The sequence below is a fragment of the Dinoponera quadriceps genome, unplaced genomic scaffold (assembly GCF_001313825.1).
Source record: "Dinoponera quadriceps isolate SergipeBrazil2010 unplaced genomic scaffold, ASM131382v1 scaffold37, whole genome shotgun sequence".
NCBI lineage: Eukaryota > Metazoa > Arthropoda > Insecta > Hymenoptera > Formicidae > Dinoponera > Dinoponera quadriceps.
The window spans coordinates 228,257-252,450 of NW_014554446.1; the positions used below are offsets into that span (position 1 = coordinate 228,257).

The 24,194-nt window shown below is 41.3% G+C and overlaps 3 protein-coding genes and 1 long non-coding RNA gene across 13 annotated transcripts in view; 1 reads left to right on the forward strand and 3 right to left on the reverse strand.

Moving 5' to 3' along the window:
* Positions 1-2,685, reverse strand: part of LOC106749384 (thyroid receptor-interacting protein 11-like) — a 36,801-nt gene extending 34,116 nt beyond the window's left edge. For 2 of the 3 annotated variants that reach the window (XM_014628784.1, XM_014628775.1), the window contains exons 1-2: positions 2,355-2,683; positions 1,153-1,232 (exon numbers count right to left, since the gene is read on the reverse strand). In XM_014628784.1, coding sequence (XP_014484270.1) covers positions 1,153-1,232; positions 2,355-2,457 — 183 coding nt within the window. In that variant the 5' untranslated portion in view covers positions 2,458-2,683. Of the gene's footprint in view, positions 1-1,152; positions 1,233-2,354 lie in introns of all 3 variants that reach the window. The other variant, XM_014628794.1, reaches the window with a different exon arrangement.
* A 1,743-nt stretch (positions 2,686-4,428) lies between these two features.
* LOC106749498 (band 4.1-like protein 4) lies at positions 4,429-22,356 on the forward strand. 8 transcript variants are annotated; one of them, XM_014629027.1, is made up of 19 exons: positions 4,429-4,960; positions 6,117-6,214; positions 7,176-7,272; positions 8,119-8,274; positions 8,396-8,591; positions 13,028-13,132; positions 13,548-13,687; positions 14,916-15,013; positions 16,139-16,259; positions 16,508-16,595; positions 16,693-16,809; positions 17,919-18,422; positions 18,707-18,921; positions 19,446-19,524; positions 19,612-19,697; positions 19,922-20,077; positions 21,042-21,327; positions 21,932-22,038; positions 22,265-22,356. In XM_014629027.1, the coding sequence occupies exons 5-19, from the start codon at positions 8,478-8,480 to the stop codon at positions 22,299-22,301; spliced, it is 2,253 nt and encodes a 750-aa protein (XP_014484513.1). In that variant the 5' UTR covers positions 4,429-4,960; positions 6,117-6,214; positions 7,176-7,272; positions 8,119-8,274; positions 8,396-8,477; the 3' UTR covers positions 22,302-22,356. The 8 variants fall into 8 exon arrangements, with proteins under 8 accessions (XP_014484513.1, XP_014484523.1, XP_014484496.1 ...); XM_014629037.1 differs by having other exon boundaries at positions 8,144-8,274; XM_014629010.1 differs by having other exon boundaries at positions 7,176-8,309.
* Positions 10,924-13,122, reverse strand: LOC106749539. Its single transcript, XR_001374864.1, has 3 exons — positions 13,037-13,122; positions 12,286-12,612; positions 10,924-12,084 (listed from the first exon to the last, which is right to left on the reverse strand). It is a non-coding gene; the product is annotated as an uncharacterized LOC106749539 (long non-coding RNA).
* Positions 22,354-23,823, reverse strand: LOC106749538 (signal recognition particle 9 kDa protein). Its single transcript, XM_014629102.1, has 3 exons — positions 23,544-23,823; positions 22,716-22,784; positions 22,354-22,621 (listed from the first exon to the last, which is right to left on the reverse strand). The coding sequence occupies exons 1-3, from the start codon at positions 23,613-23,615 to the stop codon at positions 22,526-22,528; spliced, it is 237 nt and encodes a 78-aa protein (XP_014484588.1). The 5' UTR covers positions 23,616-23,823; the 3' UTR covers positions 22,354-22,525.
* Positions 23,824-24,194: the final 371 nt, after the last annotated feature.

The following is a 24,194-nucleotide window of genomic DNA, read 5'->3' on the forward strand; positions in this document are numbered from 1 at the left end:
ATACACACGCGGATACACATACGCACATGCGTGTAATTTACCGAACCGGCGAAACGCAAATTCATTAATTTCCAACGAGAAACAAAAGAAGACACGAGCGATTTTTTAGACGGAGGAAGACGGCATCGTTCGTGACTGAGAATAGGAAAGATGTGCACAATTTCGGACGAAGAAAAAAATGCTTTCCTCAACTCTAGACGGTCGAGATAATCGCGTCTCCGCCTTAAATATTAGGAAGCACAATCAGAAGGAAGTCCGGTGGTACCATTGTGGATACAGGACGCACGATGAGCGTTTACATTTGCTGCCCTTATCTTGTGTTTGTATTGCGATAACGGTCCCCACTTTCCGATTCTCGATGCGTTATCTTGAACGACCCCTAGTATGTATGTGCCGCCAAAACCCCTCTCGACTGTCGTTCACGATAGAAAGTGTTTCGTCGTGTAGGTAATTACACCACAGTGTTTCACCGATTCATTCGTTTCTCTTATTCTATCCCTCTTCGCGCAAACCTGCAACTCGGTCCTCCTCTTTTTTTAACATTTTAATTCTGACGCCTACACCTTCGAGATCTGTTTCAACGCGATTTGAAGAATTCCAGGTAGTAATATATTAACGGATAAGGCGCACGTGTTTGCTTTACACTCGTTCACGATTATTAGAGTGAACGCGACATCTGTTAAAATAATTTCTAATCACAATGTAACTCCATGCTTATCAGACTAGCAGACATCTGTGCGCATATCGAATGACTTTCAACATGGAGTATATATTTATGAGAACTATTACTGAGCATGATTTGAAAGTAGCGGGCAGAATCGTTGCTTACTATTGATATAAAAGTGCTTGGAATTTAAGAAATCTTTGTAATTTGTTGTTAAATGTCTGAGATTCATCACAGTGATAAACATAAACACACACACGCATACAGAATTTAATTCATATCGTTTTCCGCAAAAATATTCTTGATTCTTCCAGACTTTATCATCTGATCAATCGATTGTAATCATTATACGTTGATATCAGATGATATAAGATATATATATCTTTTAATCAATATATTTAATTAATATACATTTTTGAGAATACAAATAAAAAACGACGTTTACAAAAAAACAAAAGTACAAATTTCTGATATAAAAATATACTTACTTCAGCATCTTTGCTATTGAGCAAGTCTTCCAATTGAGTGCATCTTTCATTCGCTTCTTTCAATGCCCTGGATCGCTCGTCTGTAAAAAAATAACAACCAAACAATTACTACTATTATTATTATAGCTCTAAACAATTATGAAATATAAGTATGTATAAATATATATAAATATATATAAATATATATAAATACTTATAAATATGTATAAATTTTATAAATTGTATTACTCGTTAGAATCATCAAACTTAAAACTATAGTTTTGAAAAGGTGTATCCTCTGATTCTGACAAAATGTAGTGAAAATGCCCAATTCAAACTTATTTATATTTTAGAAAATAAATCAGAAAAATATGCTTTGTATTTTTTGTATATAAATTTTTGAAGTATAAAATCTATCTCACTGTAGGATTCTTGATGCAAACAGAATCAAAATTAAAGTCAGAATAGTCAAGGACTTTTATCTCATGTCTGCTTCAGACTCTGGAAATTAACTCTGACTGTTCATGTACATTTAATTAACTGCCCATACAAGATTACAACAATTCTTATAGCAGAATCAAATATATAATAGGCTTTTTCGTTATCGTTTCATACCACTCATTTCACAGTTTTAAATCTAATTCTGCAAGATTCAACTTAAGCCTGTCCTGTTTTAAGCTATATCTTTTAATTATATCTTTCAAATGGTGTTTTCTAAACATTCAATAAATAATGACTCTATATTATAGAAGTTAAAATAAAAACTGTTACAGAGATTACTATAAATAATTACAAAAATTGAAATAGTAATACGCTATAAAATGTATGGAGCAGAAATTCGATGAATAAAAAATAGAAAATAATGTCTACAGAAATAGTTAAATCCAATATTTTTTGCTACATTCAAATATAAAACTCAATATGATATAAATTCACAAAATACACACATTTTCGATCAAAATTTTAATCGCGCCTGTACGCGTTGCCTTGCGAAAACTTATCAGCTTTTAATAAGCATTTATTTTCGACGGTGTACCGTAAGAAAATACAAAATAATTTTACATACGAATAGTCATTCCCGCCAGCTGTTAAATGGGTCTCTTGGTCGGTAAAACAGAACCATCATCTGACAGATGTAACCTATCTTTCTGTTGATCAACTAGGTATCGACGAAAATGCAAAGATTTGGAGTCATGTTGCAATGTCAGCACACTTATACGTACCCATTTCCTCGACGATGCCTTCAGACAGAACATTCTGCGCGTAGTTCGTGATTTGTCCCTTTAAATTAGAGAGGCTAGCCAAGCCGTCTCCGAACCACGCCATTTTACACGTTACAATCAGCTTCGCACGTATTATCCGATAAATACACGAGCGTTTATCATTGGTGATGATCGTTGTACTCGTGACACATCGCGACGATTGTACAAACTCGTTCAGACTATACAAATTGGATAAACATGCCAACGCGTACCACGTAGTAACCTTCACTAAATATACAAACACACGAATCTGCTGTGTGTTCGGCACGCTCGACAAAATGTTACGCGAAAAGTTACTAGGAGCATCGCAAATTTTCTTTCAATGACGATCTCAAATGCGTCCCAGAATATTCATTGCAAATTTGCATTGATGGCATCTACGTTTGTGATTTCAATGTAATTAGCATTCATCCATCGAGCTATGATAATACTTGCCTTCCAGCGAGACACAAGTCGAGATACTAGTCTCTAATTATATAATCTATAATTTCTTCTTTTGTTTACAAAATGCGAAATAAGGACAAATAACGATATAACTAGACTCGCGTCTCTTGCTGAAGAGCAACAATTGAAACTTATCTTCTCTGTGAAACTTGTGACAGAGAACTCGGGCAGAGAGAGATATACGTGTGGGAGTTCTGTCCTCTTCTCTCACAGTGCAGCCGCTATTTTCGTATCTCCTAGTGAGAACAGGGTAGGTGCCTTTCGGACTAACCTCACTAAATCCAGTTCAGGACAAATTGTTGTCCGTGGTTAGATACCCTGAAGAAGAATTTTCAACACTTTTCCAATGCATTTTGAAACGCATCCGATAAAAAAGTTTAGATGTAGCTAAAAAATTTCGTTACTCAACAATCTGCTGTCGGTAAGTTTGGTGTCACATCAGCATAGATGATAACCATGGGGCAGTGTTTCGCAAAATCTACTATAAAATATACTTTATCGTGGATTTATACGAACCTACAGAACGTCGGAGTATAATTTAAATGATAAACCTAATATTATATTTCTTATACACGCAAGAAATATCTATACATTTTTATCGGCCAACTAAAAATTATTGATAACAACAGAGTTCCGGAAGGGATTTTCCGATTTCCTCCGTCTTCAGAATTCTCAGGTGATAACAAAAATTCGAGCGGGGTCGACCGTCTCCGATAGCGCCGGATCGATGACGTGATTTACGTGCTCTTCAATTCGAGCCGTATCATCTTATACAGGGTGTCCCGAAATTAGATTCATGAACTTCGAGTGTTTATTAAGGACATCGAATCAAATAAGTTCTGCCAATGAACCCATAATTGAATCCTTTTGACACTAGAAATGAATTATTTGCAACAGTTGTTCGAAGTTTTGGCCATTTACATCCGGCTCCCCCATAAATAAGATGCGTGTCAGCCAGTTCATCAAAAGAAAAAAATTCCATCTTGAAGACGAATTTCGGATAAACAACAAAGGAATGCTGTAATACTGAGCTCGCGAGTCAATAACAAACAGATTCTACATGTTTGAAAATTCCTAACAATTTTTAATTCGATGAAACAATTTTTATTAGTATCTTTTACTAAGAAATAGCAAAAATCAGAGCAGAAGAAATTACTGACGTCTCTGTATCGAAACAAATGGTCAACAAGCTTCGAGCAACTGCTGCAAATAATTCGCTCCACCGCCGAAACGCGGCTCATTTATCGACGAAAAGTTACTTGCTCCGGTGTCCCTTGCAAGCGCCCGAAGTTCGCCGATCTAATTCCGGGACACCCTGTATTCGGGAGCGTCTCGAGTTCATCTTCAGATGCATCGTAGCCAATGATACGATCCGTACACAGTAGTTGAGGATGAACTCAGGGCGATCTCAAACACAAGACCCGACTGAGTACGCCGGGCCAGATGACGACGGCCAGGGACGTTGCCGCCTATTCTTCTTTGTCTCCTCTTTTCGCTCTTTCCTTCCCCTCTCTTTTTCCGCCGGTGCAGCGCCGCGAGTCGCTGGCCGCTCGCCTCGCTTCGGCTCGCTGCTTCGTCCGTAGTCCTGTCGCTCGTCCGCGTCGCGCCGCGTTACTTGAAAACTCCGCCGTCCGGCCTCGACGTGTGAGATACGCGCTCGCGCGCGCGCGCGCGCGCCCCCGAGAAATTCGCGGTATTATTGTCAGTCGCGAGATCGCGTCTGCGCGTGCATCGCCTGGCCGAAACGCGCCGATCTCGCCAGCGAGATTGCGCATCGATAAATACCCCCTGACATATCCCCCCTTCCCCGTCCCGGTATATACGCGTAGGAGCGTACGCGCGCGACAGCGAATCTCGACGGGGTCCCGGATGCCGGATGCCTGGCGCGTACCAAGTGAAACGCCGTGAGTGCTCGACTCGCCGGTTGTGCCGCGAGCGCACGTTGCGTCGTCACGACGGACAGGAGTTATACCGCCGGCGTGCACATCGACTCCGAGTTTGGCAACGGGAGTGCCACAGGTGTGTGCCGAAAGTGCCGGGAAGTGCGGGAAGTGCCGGAAGTGCCGGCCGAGCGATTCCCGGAGAGAGCCACGGAAATTCGGAGCGTAAATCGTGAAACGAAGGTATGCGCCGGGGGATCCTCTGGACGCGGGGGCCCGGGTAGAACAGAGAACGACGACGACGAAGTGACGAGAAAAATTACCGTGCCAGTCGTTTCTCGATCATTTCTTTTTTCCATCATTCTACGTCATTTTCTCTTCCACCCGGGGGTATCGCCGTAGTGTCCGCTTGATGCTGCTCATTTTCATTTTCGATTCGAATCGTGTTAAGGTGTCGTTCATGTTACGTTCGTTAAGCCGGGTGTGCACACTGAGCGAGGACGAACAGCGATTGCAGATTCTCGTTGTTACCATTTGGAAGACGTATTATTACGCCGTAATGAAACCGAACGGAATATATAATCCGGTTGCCGATTTGCTCGTGAGGTGGCTTATCGATGAAAGTTCGTGCGCATTTGGACGCGAATATATACACTCGCATTACGCGCTCGCTGTTCGTTCCGCTCAGTGTACACCCATGCTCCTTTAGATGCATTGTATAAGCTAGAAAAAAGAAACGGAAATCGATTCATTCGTCGCGCCCACATACAGACGTACACGGCACGTTGAGATCAATTCCGGGGGACGGTTAAATTTAACGGGAATTTTTCTCCGGGCGAACTTTCATTCGCGTCGCGTACGCGAATGTTATTTCGGTTGAGAGAGCGACGGCTTTGGGGGGGCCCAAGCAGAACGGAAGATAACGATGACGTAAAAATGACGACGAAATAATGGGGAAAATGTTCGAAGAACGAATTCCACCGTCATTTTTTTCGGTCATTCGTTCGCCGCGAAAACGTCATCGTTATTTTCTGTTCTATCCGGGGGAAGGTACGACGCCTGTATAATGCACCGAGTTGGTACCGTACTCGGTCGAAACGCGACGGTCGAGTCGTAACGGAAAATCGAGCGGAAGTACGTCCGAGGTTTATGATTGCGCACAACGTACAAGGTGACGTACACGTATAACATTGAATTTCGCCACAGAGTTCACGTTGTTTCGTCCAGGCGGAACAGAACATTACGATCGCTTTAAAATGACGAGAAAATGAAAAACTATGCGAATTCACCTTTCCGATCGTCTCATTTTGACGTTTTCGTCTTCGCGTTTCATTTTCTGTTCTACTTCGGGCATCGGAGCTGAGTGAAAAGCGTCAATTAAATCTGACCCGTTTCGCAGGGGGCAGTTATCATCGCAGAAAATCGCCCGTTATCGATACATTCGTACGACAATTCGAAACGCTGCTATTCTTCCTCCAATCGACCGATGATGATGATGTGTGTGTGTGTGTGTATGTGTGTGTGTGTGTGTGTGTATGAACGCAGCTCGCGAAATCGAATAGGTATCGAGAAAAATGCTCATCGGCCGCGTGCATTTCGCGCTCGGCTTACTTAACGTAAATCGCGCGTGCTAATTAGACGATGTCGTTGGAATGTCGCCCGTGAAAAGTTGGATGGGTCGAAAAACCACTCTCTCAGCCTCGTATTTTTCATCCTCGCCGCGCATTCCGCGCTGAGACACCTATGATAAGTAACGAGTTCCGCGCGAATTTCCATGCAAATATACACGATCGTTAGCGAGAGACGGCCGATATACGCTTACGAGTGAACCGAGAGAGAGAGAAGGGATAACTATCGCGAAAGAGATTAACAAAATCCCGAGAGACCATTCCCGAAGACGCCGTCAATCGTCGCCGATGTGTGCGATACGTAAATATTTGAGCGAATGCCGATGCAACGAGAGCACACTGCACGCGTGGAATCTCCTTTTTCCTCACTTCATCTCTGCCTTCTCTTCTTTCTTTCTCTTTTGGGATAAATTCGTGTAGAATACCATCGCGTCTCGGTGTGAATTCAGCGTAGATTCAACGAATTGACTTCACTTCGTCTTTCCCATCTTTATTGGGAACTATAAAGCTCGATTTTTCATTTTCTGGTTAACCTGTCGGTTAGACTTAATTGATGATAATGCAAAAATCGTGTTTTCCTATTTACGGTCAATCATTAAACTTTAAAAGTTAGCACTGCAAAACCATCAGTCTAATGATTAACCATGAATAGAAAAACACAATTTTTGCATTATCATCGGTTTAAATCTATACCACAAGTTGACTAGAAAATGAAAAGCCAAGCCTGAAAAGGTAGTTAACGATATGTCTCCGTCAGTCGTAAATTGCTGACAGGACTTGTCAATTTCTATTATCTCTTCTATATTAATATTTTCTTTTTTTTTTTTTAGAATGAATCAATGTATAGAACTCAGCGTCGACTCAGCGTAGATTCATCGAATTGACTTCCCCCTCGTCTTTCCGACTTTTTATTAGGAAGTATAAGAGGTATTTAACGTAACGTCTCCGTTAATCGTAAATTGCTCCTGCCAAGACTTGTCGATTTCTATTATCTCCTCTATATTAAATCCAATTGAGAGATTCTGGATTCGAAACCTGTTCCACGCTGACTACGCTCTCGCTGCTCATCCGGAGTTCAATGGCACTCGCCACTTCGGGCACATTGTACAGAAATTTTTCAAGCGTACGCGAGGACAAAAGGTATACTTGAAACCTCGCTATCCGACGACCGCGGTATAACGCCGTATCTCGAATAACAATATCGTGGAATTGGGCTTGTTTTGGAAGATTCCTCCGCGTGGAAAGTAAGAGGATATATACGCAGAACTTCGAGAAGAGATAGCGAGAGCGATGTCTTCGATCGTTCCTCATCATTGTTCCTCTGCACTTTTGTAATTACAAATCTCTCTCGGCGAAGCGCATCGCGCTTATCGTAATTACAAGCGCGCCTCAAATTGTGAACGTGTGCCGAGTATATTATTGGGTTACCATCGGCCTGGTCGGTCCGTGCGTCTATTAGAAATCATTCCATTCAAGCAGGAACTATAAACTAACGGTAAACGCGAGTAGCGTTGAATCGATTACTGCTATTTGTGACAGCGCGATATTTTGTACCTCGTACCTGCGACACGTGTCATCGTGCGCACGGCGCTGTGAGTACAAAATTATCTTCGGCTTTTATACGTGGTTGAAATTTCGATTAAACAAAAAAAACGTCTCGAGAGCCTTGGAACTTGAGAATCCCTCAGCGTCTCCGTCCCCGAGTTTCCTGTTGAATTATCTTTGACGTTACATCGTGAAGCAATTGTATTGTTAAAATTTTTTTTCCGTGAGAATTAACATTTTACTTCGTGAGAAGAAAGACGAAGATCGCGAGAAAGGGCGAGCCCGGGAAGAAAAACTTGACTTGAAGAAAGAATTCTCATGTGAGGCCAGTGATCTTTTATTTATGAAGACGATGACCCTCTGTGCGCCGATTGAAAATTTCCGGTACGAGCAAATGCGAAATTACACATTTCTTATCGGTAAATGATAAGTCCCGCGCCATCGGCGTATCCTTTCTCTTTCCGGCTGCGCGACAGTGACTGAGAATATTTGCGTGCGATTTCAGGATGAGCGCGAACGCGAACGCGTCGAGCGGCTGAACACGCGAGGCAAGGATACAGAAAGAAATTGAGGAAGGAGGAAAAGCGATGGTGGTGGAGTGGTTATGCCCTGGACTTAGGCCGACCAGGAGCAACAGGCCTCGCCTTCTGCACTGCAAGGTGATACTTCTGGACGAGCACGAATTGTTGCAGGATGTTTTGGTAAGTTCGACCGTCCCGCGATTCGACATTCGAGGCCGATCTTTCCTTGACCGTGACGTTCTCTCGACCTCGTCCTCCTCCAACGAGGTTTCGTCGTTTCTCCGACATTTAATCGCTGAATCACAGCCGAGCTTCTCTCCGGTCTTGAATCGACGAACTATTCCGCCTATCGATGTCCCACTTATCGCCTCCCACTTCGATTTCAAATCGTGAATCGGGTGATCTCAATTCTTATCGATTTTCGAGGACGCGCGGATCGGCACGTTTCGTAAAATCGCTCGGTCACGACGGACGATGGGGAACGCGGTTTCAACAACAAAGGGTGCTTTCCATTTAATGACACAAGTCGGCACAAGCATCATTTTGTCTTTGTTCCACATTCAATGGGTAACAAAGATAGGATGATGCTTGTCTCGACTTGTGTCACCAGATGGAAGGCACCCAAAGTCGCCTTGTACGCGCATGAGAAAGAGAGAGAGAGCAGCGCGTTGTACCTCAACGTACAATAATTCGTGAGCGTCGTAAGCGCGCGCGCGATACGAAACGCCAAGTTATAATTTAGCGGAATTAATAGCATTTCCTTTGGCAGCTCGTTTCTAGATGGTCGTTTCGTAGTCCCGTGCCGATTGGCAAGGCGAGGGCTACTCGTGCCCCCCGGCTACGAACGGTGGATTATGGCCGACCGCGAGGCTCCGCACGAGAGAGAAGGCGCGTACAACTTATCACGGGGGTACCCGGAATTCTTTCGGTCTTCTCTGTTATTAGACGATATACCAAAATTGGCGGTGGGCCACTGCACGACGACCGGGTAACGCCGTACCTCCTCCACATCATCGATGGCCGCCGTGCCGCACACTAATTCTCGCGTCTTTTCAACCTTACTCCGTCCTCCTTTTTTCTTCTTCTTCCTCGGAACCGCCGCTCCGTGTGCACCGCGCCGCGCCTCGCCGCGCGCTCGGCGCGTCTCTCTCTCTCCCTCCCTCTGTTCTCCTCCTCTCTTCTCCCTCATCGTCTAGCTCATTTCGTCGATTAACATTCCGAGCCTGTATAAGCATCTCCCGCACGAATCCTCAGCTCTCTGTGTCTTATATACGTATGTACGCGCGCCCTTAAGCCGACTGCGTTAAACCGAAATTCAGTCGAGCGTTAAGAACGAGAAGATTATCCGCCGAGGGGGAGGGCATTCCGCGACGCGACGATCCGCATCGTTTACGAGTGATCCGGAGAAATGCGGAACGGTACGATACCGTGAGCGTGATCGCGTTGCATCTCTCGCTGATGATGAAGGGTATTCTTTCTTCCGCGAAAGTGCACAAGGGCAATCGCAAATCGTCGATTTCGTGAAATATCACTTACAGAGAGAGATACAAACCATGGTCTTGTATACCGTTCGAAGCGACTGGACTAATTAATACATGCGAGAGAAACCGATGCACGCGCAGTGCCAAATGATGTATGAGGAAGATGCTCTAACGAAATATTATATGATATTATATACTATTGTACGAACGATATAAAACATAATCTGATATGCTGATTAAGGTTGACGAGAGATGAATTAATACACGCTAAAAAAACCAATATAAAAGCAATGCTCAATGTAGTTGGACAATGTATGAGAAAAAGATGCTCCCGCGAGGTATTTCCCTCTTGATTTCGCGAGATATCGCTTAAAACGAGAGATGCAAAATCTGATAATGTACTGATGAGGCGATTAATTAATGTACGCCAAAGAAACTAACGCAAGAAGTAAAGTGTGGAATCAAACGGCATACGAGAAAAAGATGCTCCCGCGAGGTACCGGGAATTGCGGACATTTGTGATATTGCGATATTCGCAGGCAGTATCTCGCTATCGGCATACTGGTCCGGCGTACAGGTCCGTATCTTCCCAGTTTTATATCCCGCCGGTCGTAGAACCAGTCTTCCGTAACTACAGCGTAACAGCGCGAAAGAATCATCATGCGCCGAGATAAAGCAACCGGATAAACGTAACTCTTCATTCCTCTATCTCTCTCTCTCTCTCTCTTTTTTTTGCTATCCGACGCAATGTCGGACACCTGGTTTTCAGTCATCTCTCGCACCTTCCTTCTCCGCGCGATTTTAATTGAATTAACGCGAAGCGTCAGTCGAGCACCTCGCGACTGCCACACGTGGGAGAAGCGTCATCACAGAAGCGATGCCACCACCATCGCCGCAAAGTGAGATCGCGTGCAACTTTTTGCATTAATATTAATATTCCAGCGATTAAACCTCAACATTTTCGCCGGCAATTTTGAGGGAGGGAGGGAGGGAGGGAGTAGAAAACAAGAACGCTGGGCGATCCACGGGGTATTAATTTCGCGGTAATTCTCGAAGCTATCTGCAGGAGAAATAAAAGTCGAGAAGCTTGAGAGAGAGAGAGAGAGAGAGAGAAAGAAAGAGAGAGCCAACCCTATCGAAGTTCCACGAATCTCCAGCTACGTCTCATGCCTCCGATTATCTTTTCTTCGCTTCGACATCGACCAATTACACAAAGGGCGCTTAACGCTCGCCGTTGGCGATATCCGACAGGGCTTTTCTTCCTTTTCTACCTATCTCACGATCACTATAACGGACAGTAGGACTTTTCGCTTTTCTTGACGTTGTCGTACCTAGTCACGATAGATGGCAAAAACGAATCTGCGATACAAAGCGGCGACGTTGGCTGCTTGCCGCGCCGCGAGAGATTCGCCGCTCATTCTTCTCTTCCTCGCCGTGGCTGTCGTGTCGTTAGCCGGAGGTATTGCTTATTTCCACTTCGCCATTATTATCATGTCCCCCGATTGTATCTCCCGTACAATCGGCGCCACTCCACTCTCATTTCCCCGCGCACTTCTCTCTCTAAATTTCTCGAAGTGGAATGTCCCGCTCTCGAAACGAGCGAAAAACAGCAGTGTTTTCGCTCGAAGCGGCGAAGTGAAAATACCGCGTACTCGAAATCGCAAGGGTGAACGTTTCACTCGAGCTCAGAATGGATTCCGACTCCGCACGAGTGGAATTTTCGATCGAAGTTTGAGCGAAATCCGTTCCTGCGACAATGGGACTCTTCAGTTTCGAGTGAGAATATTCGAGTGGGGAATTTGCTCTGTACGAGTGGAGAATCATTCGAATCTAAGTGATTCGGCTGTCATTCTGCTCTTCGAACCTACGCAAAGAAAAATTAGTATAAGTTAGTACAAGTGTTGAATTAATACTAATTTTTTTCCGTGCAAGGAAATTTCTAGATAAATTTCCTAAGGAAATTGGAGTAAAGTTTTTCGTCCCAAGAAGCTCAAACAGTACGTGTCTGACAATGAACGCCGAGGATCGTTGACCGTTCAGCGAAAATCTGGCGTCGTAAGCGCGCGACCCGGTCCAAATGACATTTTCTCACTGAAGTGAAGGTCGTGAAGAAGCGCCTTACAGACTAGTCCTTCTGCGTTGTAGTGTTTTCGATTCCCACAACGAGCTGCAGGCGGGAAGGATTAGAATGCCTAAATAAATGTTTAAATTACACCGTGTATGAAAAATGAAAGAAATCGTCTGAATAACCGGTGGAAGCAAGGAAGGAAAGAAAGAAAGAAAGAAAGAAGGAAAGAAAGAAAGAAAGAAAGAAAGAAAGAAAGAAAGAAAGGAAGGAAGAGACGCAGGAAAAAAGGAGGATCGCTCGGAACACGCAAGTTGAAGATGATTACCCATCTCCTGAACCTATACTCGGCTCTCCTAGGCCTTAGGCGGAAAAAAAGGGCGAGGTCTTTCGTCTTCTTCTCCTTCTTCTTCCGCTTCTTCTAACCGCTTCGGTAGTTTCTTGCTATACTTTTAAACGCGCGTCCGCCACTTTCATTACACTGCTTACTAGACTTCGCGTTTCCTTTCGCTTATTCTTTTGCGTTCGCAGCAGCTCAGGGATTGAATTTGCCGCGCTATATATTTCTAGTTTTTCGCCTGATATATACCCGTCTGTACACACACGTATCACGCGATCGAGAAAGGAGGGGTGAAAACGCTCGTTTGCCCGTATTCTGGAAAAAGAAATATCAGTCGATCAAATTTATTACTCCTCTCCGCGTGTACGCAGTCGTTATGTCCAAGTACACGATGCAAAAGAGAGCGCATAATAGCCAGCGTGTAAAATCTAATGATGAAAAACATGTAGCCGGGGGAGGCTCCGTTAGTTTCCCCTCGAGGTAACAAACGAACGTCACGGTTCGCGACACCAGTGGGAACAGAAAACCCGTCGTCTCCTCCCATTCCGCCGGATCTCAATCTCAGCGGTTCATTAGTACATAGTACATGCCGCTCATGCAAACGCTCATACAAACACGTTCAAAACTGCTAGAGTAATTTGTACAGACTATCGTTCACGCGTTTTCCAACGCCGGCGCTACACGAGTGAAGTGTGTATACATGCGTTTCCTTTTTTTTTTTTTCTTCCAGAGCTCGAACCTGGGTCAAGAACTATTGGACAGAGTGTTCAAGCACCTCAACTTGCTGGAGACCTCTTACTTCGGGTTACGTTACCTCGATCACGGAAATCAAACGGTAGGATATTGTCATCGATTAATCTGCAAATTAATATATCATCAATTAATCTGCAAAATAATATATTATCAATTAATTTTGAAATTAATACTTTGTCAAATGATTTGTAAATTAATATATTATCAATTAATCTGCAAAATAACATATTATCGAGTAATTTTGAAATGAATACATCGTCAATTTTGAAACGAATACATCGTTAATTTGCAAATTAATATATTATCGATTAGTTTGCAAATTTAACGTTTCTATTTTGACGTGAACGTAACAATTTCTCTCTCTCTCTCTCTCTTTCTCTCGAGATCTCCGAAGATCGGTGCTAGTTTGAATCTCGCCTCATTAAAGTCTCCGTGTTATCGAGAACGATAGCTCATCACGTGAGTGATCCCCGATTGTAACGCAACACGCCTTTTAGCAATGGCTCGATCAAAGTAAGAAACTCGGTAAGCAACTGAAGATTCACAAAGGCGATCCCGGATCGGACGTTCACACTCTCTACTTCGGTGTTAAATTTTACGCCGCGGATCCGTGCAAACTCATCGAAGAGATCACCAGGTATATCCCCCGGATTCTCGTTCAATGGGATATATGTCGCTGGCTGCAGTAATTCCTTCCAAAGGCCATTCTCTTTTTGGATCCATTCCATTATCTGCTACACGACTAGCAATCTGCTTCATGCCACTTTTGCACAGTCTGTCTTGTGAAATATTTTCCTTAATCGAACACTAACCCCGCTTATTCGCACATTTACAATGCCGTCTTTGATATTTTTGATTCCTCTGATAACATTGCAACATAAATTTGGAACTTTCCGAGGATAATGTAGAATCGGTAGAAAAATTTAGGTGTCGGTTTTTTTTTTTCTTTTCTTCAACGCGCGCGCGTGTGCAATATGCGTATAACACGAGCGATTTTTATTCGACGTCACGCCCGTATATAAACGATCCTTTCACGCTCGGCGTCTCAAAATTCCAGGAAATTCCAGGGACATCATGGTACGTCGCGGACGCACGAGAATTCCACGTGCATCGAATTTGTTGCGAGGCGCCTTATGTACATGCATACATACATACGTAGGCGCGTGTCTATCGTCGCGCATGACCGGACAACGCGCTTCTCCCGGCGTTATCCGCTCGTGCGCTCGCTCTTGTACTAATTTATCGTCGATACCAATTCTTACAATCCGGCAAAAAATAGTCGCATCGCGATAGTAAGTTTTAAATGGCATCTAAATGACACATCAGTTTCTTCCTTCGGAAATTTATCCTCGTCAAAAGTATTTATTTATGTATTAGTTATTATCAATAATAAGTCATCACCTTGGTAGACAGCTTATTAATTCGATCTGCGCCAATGCATTTAAAAAAGGAATAACATCCTATTAACTAATTTACAGTAATATTCTATCTGCATCTGCAATTTATTTATAACAGGATAGTGTAGGAGGCTCTTGAATGTATAATCAAAAAGTAAAAGTGAGTCGGTGTGAGACGGTAATTAAAGACGCAGTAATAAACGGTAATTACAACAATAGTTATAGCGTCTTTAATTATCGCATTAATTACTGCAAAAATGATTCAGTTTCCGACTCTTACTGTCTCGCTTATTTATCCCCCCTCCCCACCCCCTCTTTCTCTCTGTAACTAATAGATGAAAAAAAATTGCACTTCTCGCTTCAATTGGTTCCATGCTGCAATATGCTCGGCTATACCGACAATTCAAGATCTTTCGAGACCTGACATGAAGAATCAGAGCGTAACAAGATTTCCAACTTGTTCCATAGATACCAGTTCTTCCTCCAAGTGAAGCAGGACATCCTGCAGGGAAGGCTACCCGTCTCCTTCGATTTGGCCGCAGAATTGGGAGCGTACGTTGTTCAATGTGAGTTATTACCCTAATATATTGTACATCTATTAGGCGCACACGTGCTGCTCACCGTTTCTTGCGCGCACGCCGTACGCCCGGGCATCGTCCACCTTACGATGAAAAGAAACGGATAGAGCGTTAAAGTCGCGAAGGGGGAAAAAACTTCGCGGAGGGAGCACGACTAGTGAATACCGAAACTCACGTACGCCGTGCGCGTGTGTGGTGTGACGCAGGTAATACACGAGCAAACCATGGATACCGTCTCCGTGGCCCACGCGTTAGTTATCTGAGAGGGAGATTCAAAGTCGTAGAGATAGGGATGGAAAAAGGAAGGCAAACGAAAATACTCGCTCGTGTTTGCGTCTTATCGTTTGCCAAAAGAGACGGAGTGAATGCCACTTCCTCGCATTCAACGGTGACGTACGCGCACAGCGAGAGACAGAAAAGGGCATTATGCAGAAGCGAAACGGACGGGATAACGGGCGAGTAATGAAGAGAAGCGGGGCAAAAGGAATTGCACGAATTCCCCCTTCACAATTATTATTGTGACGACGAGAACAATTGCACTTATCGCGATATTGCTGCTATTTTCTTGAGAAATGCCCCACCATTGCGGGAAATTTATCAGGAAAATTGAAGTAAATTGAGAAAAAATCCAGATAAATTTTTGCTGCGACGACAGGGACAATCGCGCTTATCCCGATATTGCTGTGATTACCTACTTTCTCGAGGAATTTTCCGTGGAAAATTTAACAGGAGAATTAAAATAAGTAGAAGTTAAGATCAATTTCTCGCTGGAAAATTGAGAAATCTTTCATATCGGATGTCTCGTAAGATCGGTCATCTCTGCATAATTCATCGACGATCTCTTACAAATGCAATACTAGAAAATCGGTACATGTTATATAAGAAAATTTAAGATATACGCTATTCCTTACACACACGATTAGGCCTGTTCTACAATACGCCGTATGTCTGAGTCGGAACACAGCCGGTGATCCGATGAGAGAATTTATTTATGAAGAACGAGTTCTCTTCATTGGGCCAACGGCTGCGTTGCGACATCCGATTCCGGCACACGGCGTATCGTAGAACAAGCTTTACTCTTCCACTTATCCGAGTGTCGCGTTATTCTTTCAGCGGAACTCGGCGATTATGATCCCAGACGGCACTCGCCCGGTTACGTCACCGAATTTCGGTTCCTCGCCAACCAAACCACGGAGCTGGAGAATCGTATAGTAGAGATCCATAAAACTCTTATGTATGTCAAGCTTGATGATTAGTATTCAAGATAGCGTGTCCCAAAACTATTCAGCGTTTGCGGGCGCGTTAACAAAGCGCCACTGTAGACGACTCATCCGGTTATCCCATACTTCTAGCTTCTGTAGCCTCTCGGTTCACAAAATTGTTAACGTTCGAATCATCGTTCATCTCACGCCCGTGAAAAATCAGTCGTGCAAACTGGCGTAATTTCCGAATCGTGTTACTTTACCCACGGCTTTTTTTCAGAGGTCAATTACCCTCGGCGGCGGAATTAAATTACCTGGATAAGGTGAAGTGGTTGGAAATGTACGGGGTAGACCTGCATCCTGTTCTGGTGAGTGGGCCCATTGTTAAAAACCGCCTATGTAATTGACATCGCGTGAGCGTTCGCTCGTTAATCCCGCCTAAATCTGATCAATTTTCGTTGGCAGGGCGAGGATAACGTAGAGTATTTCCTAGGTCTAACACCGAGCGGGATAATACTGCTACGCAACAAGACCAAAGTAGGAAATTATTATTGGCCTCGCATCAATAAAATTTATTACAAGGTAAAAATATATAAATATAAAGGTATAAAATATATATATATATATTGCAACGACTCTTCTCTCTGCAATGTAGATGATCACTGGGAAAATATTATTAAAATATATAAACTTAAAGCTCCTGTTTTCTCGTTTCTGACATTGATATCAAGATGGCTGCGACTGTTTTTTTTTTTTTTTTTTTTTTTTTTTTTTTTTTTTTTTTTTTTTTTTTTTTTTTTTTTTTTTTTTTTTTTTTTTTTTTTTTTTTTTTTTTTTTTTTTTTTTTTTTTTTTTTTTTTTTTTTTTTTTTTTTTTTTTTTTTTTTTTTTTTTTTTTTTTTTTTTTTTTTTTTTTTTTTTTTTTTTTTTTTTTTTTTTTTTTTTTTTTTTTTTTTTTTTTTTTTTTTTTTTTTTTTTTTTTTTTTTTTTTTTTTTTTTTTTTTTTTTTTTTTTTTTTTTTTTTTTTTTTTTTTTTTTTTTTTTTTTTTTTTTTTTTTTTTTTTTTTTTTTTTTTTTTTTTTTTTTTTTTTTTTTTTTTTTTTTTTTTTTTTTTTTTTTTTTTTTTTTTTTTTTTTTTTTTTTTTTTTTTTTTTTTTTTTTTTTTTTTTTTTTTTTTTTTTTTTTTTTTTTTTTTTTTTTTTTTTTTTTTTTTTTTTTTTTTTTTTTTTTTTTTTTTTTTTTTTTTTTTTTTTTTTTTTTTTTTTTTTTTTTTTTTTTTTTTTTTTTTTTTTTTTTTTTTTTTTTTTTTTTTTTTTTTTTTTTTTTTTTTTTTTTTTTTTTTTTTTTTTTTTTTTTTTTTTTTTTTTTTTTTTTTTTTTTTTTTTTTTTTTTTTTTTTTTTTTTTTTTTTTTTTTTTTTTTTTTTTTTTTTTTTTTTTTTTTTTTTTTTTTTTTTTTTTTTTTTTTTTTTTTTTTTTTTTTTTTTTTTTTTTTTTTTTTTTTAACAGGGAGGAGCCTTAAGAATATTACTTATATATGTAAAAATAATCAAAATATACAAACTTGGAGACAGATTTTAGATGAAGGATGATGCGGAAGAACGTTCGACTATCAGGAATATAATTAAAAATATTCACTTATAAAATTTTTCGGATGATCCCTTTATACACCGAGTTGGTACATTAATTTCCAGGGCAGGTACTTTATGTTGCGAGTGAGCGAGAAGAATTCCGAGGAGAGGACGCACGGTTTTGAGACGCCGTCGAAGGGAGCCTGCCGTCACCTCTGGAAATGCTGCCTGGAGCATCAGGCGTTCTTCCGGCTGATGGCGACCGGTCCACCGCCTCTCAGCCCTTACTCCCGTTTTCATTCGTACAGTCCGCAATCCACTCTGGAGAAGCACGCAGCTATCAGGCGAAATCCGCCGCCGTTTCAGCGGACTCCCAGCCGGCGGGCGCAAAGACGAGTCGTCGAGGGCCAAGAGATGGTCGGCTCGTTCGTCGAAACGCCCGTCACCGTAATCTCGAGCCCGTGCAGCAATCCATCCGGCGGCAACGTTCTGTGCAATACTCAAAGGCAGCTGAACACCTCGAGTCCGAGGAGCACGAGAAGCGCACCGTGGACGCAGAGCCAGCCTCGCGGCCTTTATACCTCGTCTAGTCCTCGCTCCGTTCGCTCCGCGGGAACGGCACCGGCGGTTAGTTGACATGGTCATGCTCGCTCGTTTTCTCACCGTACCACAGTCGGCTGATTAAAGATTACAACACTTTTTCGACGAGTCCCGCAAGGGACCTTCAAGGAACGTTTTACGTCCTAAGAACGTTCCCAGGATATTTCTTGGATAAAGTGTGCTGCATGGGATATGAAAAAAAGAACTGCTTAACTTTGTTCACGGACAAAGTTACGCTCACATGATAAAACACTTGCATGAGTCTTTTATAATTGAGTTACCTGTTAAACGTAATTTCTTCTCTAACGCAGCTCTTAAGTAGACTCCAACGTCGAAGTAGCTCGGTGGAGAGTCAAAGTTCAGGAGATAGTCATAGTCGCGGTGGTCATCGTAGAAGAAGTCATAGTCATAGTCACCGTCGACATAGCAGACATTCCGACTGTGAGTCTGAGCTCTCGAGGGGCTCGGACACTAGATCCGGCCACCGGAAGCATCGTAGGAAACACAGAAACTCTCGTTCCTCCAGGTATGTAGATGGTTATGTGTTAACTTGAAACGCTACACTCGCTCTCATAACGATAATATCTCGTTCTCATCATTGTTGCATAAGTAAGGCACCCCTCGTAAATAGATTTAACTGGATATCCCTTATGAGCACTAGCGTCTAATTAAAGTAATTTTACATGATAATGAGTATCATTCCCGCAAACAATAGAGTTCGCCGACCGCCTTCGTCAACAACGCTTTGACTGAGGATAGTTCTCCTGTTTCTTGGAATCTGTTAATTCTAATGCAACAAGGCATGCGGACTGACTTATCATTTTAGAAATTTAACTTTGAATTTAATTTAAATATCTTACAAATTTAGCGTGATTGCCCTTAATGTAAATTGAGTATTTGAGACTTAGTCTTGACATCAAGTCGCTAGTTTGCATATATTTCACAGTAAAACTATACAATAGTTCACTTGTCTCGATTTTACATGGTAGAATAAATAGATCAACAAACACTGCCCGACAACAATCGAGCCCGACATGTTGTCTTTTACAGCAGACACGAATTGGTAGATTCGGAGCCGCAGTGGAGGGAAGTGCAGAAGCGAAAAGGAGAAGGCGTGCAGAAGGCTATTGTAAGTGTCGTTTTAAGATTCGTACTACTGAAATTATTCAAATATCAAGATTAATTATTTTGTAACATTCGGCCGATATCACCTTAGGTGAGTCATACGGAGCCCAGAAGAAGACACAGAAGTAGACACCGAAGCCCTTCTCAAAAGCAACCTCTACCGGACGAACTTCGAAAGTATATACATATCGCATATTAAATGTTACGATTGTCATAGACAGCTACTCACAATTCACAGCTCCTTCTTCTGTCTAAAAAGCGTCCAATATTTTCCGCAAAGAAAGTCCACTTTCTTGTCGGAGGAAACCCGATCACTTGAATAAATATTAACGAGTTATCGATTTACTTTTTCTCCCGAGAAAAAAGGGGAAGTGTTGAACGGGAAACACGTGTTCTTTCAGACACCTGGAATTCGGCCTAGTCGACACCAGCGGGATGAGCGAGCAACAACGCCGGGAGATCTCCTACACGGTGGTACAGTCGCAATCTGTACAGCAATCCCCGTTACAAACTAACAATTCTCGATTGGACGACATAGATTCATCGTCCCTACCTAGGTACGATGATCTCAAGACGGTCTGCAACCCCCACGGCCATCCTCCGCAATTGGAGGATGAGACGGGATCCGTAGTCATTGTTTAGTCACCCCCACCCCCGATCCCTCATGATATCTTTTTTGCATGTATTTTTTATTTATTTCGAGCATGTATATTATCTTACTTTAAGCATGCCCCTATTATTTATTTTGAGAAAAGCATGACGAACCCTTTAATAAATAAGTGAGATTAACTGCTTGTCGCACCTCGTTTATTTTGTACGTCCTAGCTGGCACTCACTCGCTTCTGGCTGTATGTTCCGTGGAATTCCGAAGGGGCGACGCGTGCCGGTCGCCTTCGTTCTGGGGTCTCGTAATTATTGTATGTGTGTGTTTTCGATCTCTCGTTGCATCATGTACGGTTATATATAATATATATATACGGCACGCGCCGTGTATGTTTTTGTAATAAATATTGGTATCCGGGAGGGTGGACGATGCCGGGCGCACTCGAGGCTGGGCGCACCGGCCGCCGATGTCTCCGAGTCTCCTTGACGGCGTATCTCGTACATCCCACTCGATCCCCCGACACATCCCCGACGCATCTTGTGCATTTTTTTTTAGAATCTCCTCGTACTCTCGAGAGATCACGCTTTTAAGAAAACGCGGTCCTAACGCGGTACTTCCCGCGCGAGAGAAAGAGGCGAATGTATAGTAAGCGGAGTTTTTGTGTTTGAGTGTCTATGGTTACTGAGTTTGACGAGGCGTGACGTTGCATCCCGAGGACATAACCAGTGTTATGTATATGTACGTTAACTGTACCCGCAAAAAAAGAAAAGAAAAAAAGAGGAAAAAGGAAAAAAAGAATGCGCATCGATTTGAGAGGGAGAGAGAGAGAGAGAGAAAGAGAGTGTGGGAGCTGCAATAGACCTGGGTGCTTGTTGTTGGGAACGAATGCCAGACGACTGTCAAGGATTCACTTTCAGAACTGTCGGATCTGTTGGCAAAAGAGAGAGAAGAGTCGTGGTGCCGCATATTCGTGATGGAAGTTATAACTTGCTGTCAACAACGTCCAGCAACGGTCGAGTCGAGGTGAAGTTCCCCGACGCTCGAAATGAGTGTAGCACGAGGAGGAACTTTTATTATACTCGTAACAACAGAATACTATCGGCTCTAGGCAATAATACGGACAGCGGACTCGGGGAGAGTACGCCGCAGGATTTTTCAAGCTGCTGCTCAAGCTCCGCCGACAGCAGTAAACCTATCCACGTAGTACGTATACCGATATATCAGCTCATACTTCTTATTGTTGATTATGTTATCTCGGCTTATCAAGGGACGGAGATACGCGATTAAATGTCTTCTGTAAATATCTCCTTGAGGACACTTAATCGCCGAACGAACGTAATGTCTTTTGCTTTGCCAAATATCGATTGCTTGCAAGTGAATTAAAGTCAAGACGAGTTTCGTCACGTCTCACTGAGAGATTCGTACTTGCTATTAAAAAAAAAAAAATGATGAACTGTAAAGAAAAGTGAGAAATAGTTACAAAATGTCAATCGTATGTACACGTAGATCAGCATCATTTCGGTGTCCTACAAGTTCACTAAATGCTTCTACAAAGAAACGTATGGCTAAGGTCTTCCTATTCTTCACACATAAGTTTCGGCTTTCGATTACATTCGTAAATTCCTAAGACGTCTGCACTAGAACCGAGCGTACTTTTTCTGGCAACACGATTCTCAAATTGCATGCTGACAATCACATAATTCGCTTAATTTCTTTTTTTTTTCTCTCTCTCTCTATGAAGTAATAACTCGATACGGAATGTCTCTCTGAAATGGTAGATTAGTAAAAATAGTTTTGTTTGGTATAGACACAATTGCAATTAGGGGGAGAGGTACGCTATGAACTGCCTTCAAATCAAGAAATCTACCCTCACGTTGACACTACTCTGGACGCTGTTCTTCAACCCATTATATCGTAAGTGCTTGTTTTTCATCTCGCTTTGTGCTTCCTTTTTACTCGAACATCGAACCGAATGTCGGCTCGATGCGAACCTTGGCTTCATTAATATCCAACGCAATATGTACCGATATGTTCTTATAATAACCGATATTTCTTTGGATGTCAACAAATTCGATACACTATAAATAATTGGAAGCGACCTCGCATAATTTGACTTACACGACAACTTCGTTTGTTCCAGAACATTAACGAGGAGGCAACGGGGCCATCCGAAATAATCGTGAAACTTTAAATGAAAAAAATAAAAAAGAAAAAATAATAATAAAGCAGTTTCATACGCATATACTGTATATTTAAAAAAGCTTTTGTACCTTGAACAAAATTAATATCCGTGGATCGCAGTTATTAAATCTTATGAGATAACAAAATCTTAACTGCATAGACAGAATGTTTCGCTCTCCGTGTAAAAAAAGGAATTCCTATACATACGAATCTTGCTTATTCAGCTATCTTTCGATGCCATATGTCTCATAAGGTTGCCTATAAATTTTTCCATCTTTTTTAAGTCCTGAGCTATTTCTGTTCTATACTGGAGGCACTGTAAACAATTTTATTTGTCACTGCTATTAATACTACTCTCGCTAGGAATATTAAGTAATACATATCCATAGACCATAGAATACATTGCTTACCCGTCGGTTGTCAGTTAACTTTAGACATAAAACTCCTTTACTGTGACAATATTTCATCGTATAACGAGTCTGAAACAAAGAGAGAGAAAAGCATGATGTAATATAAGAAAATATAATATGCCAATAATTATTCAATATTATTCACAATTGCAAGAAGCATAGATTTGATTTACAGTAAAGATACACAAGTGCAGATTTGATTAACACTATATGATACGATATCAGCACTTGCTTTCTCTTGTATATGTTTCCATTTTAACACAAATAGGCAATAGAAAGCAAAAAAATCTTGTAGATAGCTTATACAAGAAATATTCTTAATTTTTATACAATAAGAAATATAATTAGTTTAAAATAATCTTTGTGAACAATATATAAAGTTAATATAAACAAACATTCTACACAAGGCTTGATTCATTCGTATGATCATTGCACTAGAATGACTTGTGTGGAAGAGTAGATAATAATAATATAATATATTAATGATATACTTTTGAATCTATATATTACAAATGATAGAAATTACGCAGAGAACAATCTTGATTTTTAAATAAGATTTGCTTTTATAATGACTTCTAAATCACGATTAAAAATAATTGTGGCTATCTTTGTTAATTTAAATATTAATAAATTAATATCAACAGTGATCCCTATATAAAAGCCCCCAACATTGTTGCTACAAACATGTACTCGTAATTGCAATTGAATAAGTATCATTACTATAGGTAATTAAAATACAAACGATACCAGGAACATGATGATATAATAAATATATAAATATGATGACGATATGATAACGACTATATAGTAACATGTTGTAAAACATACATTCAACGGATCTTGCAGATATAACCTCTCGGCACCTTTTTCAAATTCTTCCCACGAGTGTAAGTATGTCATGGTAATGAACAATAGGCAGTACAATTTATCCGTACGATAAACCGTATATACGCAATATATAAAAATTACTAAACTATATTTCTCTGATAATCTTTCAAGATCGAACTCTTCGAACGTTTTTTTACAAGACGATACGTGACAGGCCAAGATTAATCTTCCACGTATAGATAGACAATTACAATGAGTGCGCCTTCAGCGCACTCTGACGATTCCGGGGGAGAATTAAATCAACTTAATATCAGTGACAAAACGGTTGCAACACTGTTTGTAAGTTTTGGAACGCATCCCGTGCCCAGTAGGAAAATTTGTTTCTTAGTAATTCTCAGGATATGCATTTTCCCATTAGATACGAGGTGCATTGAGAAACTCGCCGGAAAAAAAATGCAATCATTTTGTCGCTGATCATACAGCCAAATATAAATGGTTTCGATATGTTTCGTAGCCAATGAAATGAGCCGTACAACATCCGAAAATGAACTTAAGATAATCTTATGTATAAAATCCGACCTTAATTTTCTTATTTGAAAACAATTTTTTCATTCCACTCTTTCGACATAGGCCCTGCGCACAATATATGAC

Bases quoted from the DNA above. Each gene is read 5' to 3' on its own strand.
- LOC106749498 (XM_014629010.1), top strand. From the start codon at position 8,478: ATGGTGGTGGAGTGGTTATGCCCTGGACTTAGGCCGACCAGGAGCAAC. The intron at 16,596-16,692 runs GTGAGTGGGCCC...TTTCGTTGGCAG, and splicing joins TAGACCTGCATCCTGTTCTG to GGCGAGGATAACGTAGAGTA. The intron at 20,078-21,041 runs GTACGATGATCT...ATTCACTTTCAG, and splicing joins GATTCATCGTCCCTACCTAG to AACTGTCGGATCTGTTGGCA.
- LOC106749538 (XM_014629102.1), bottom strand. From the start codon at position 23,615: ATGACATACTTACACTCGTGGGAAGAATTTGAAAAAGGTGCCGAGAGG. The intron at 22,785-23,543 runs GTATGTTTTACA...TCTTTGTTTCAG, and splicing joins ATCTGCAAGATCCGTTGAAT to ACTCGTTATACGATGAAATA. The intron at 22,622-22,715 runs GTAAGCAATGTA...AATTGTTTACAG, and splicing joins AGTTAACTGACAACCGACGG to TGCCTCCAGTATAGAACAGA.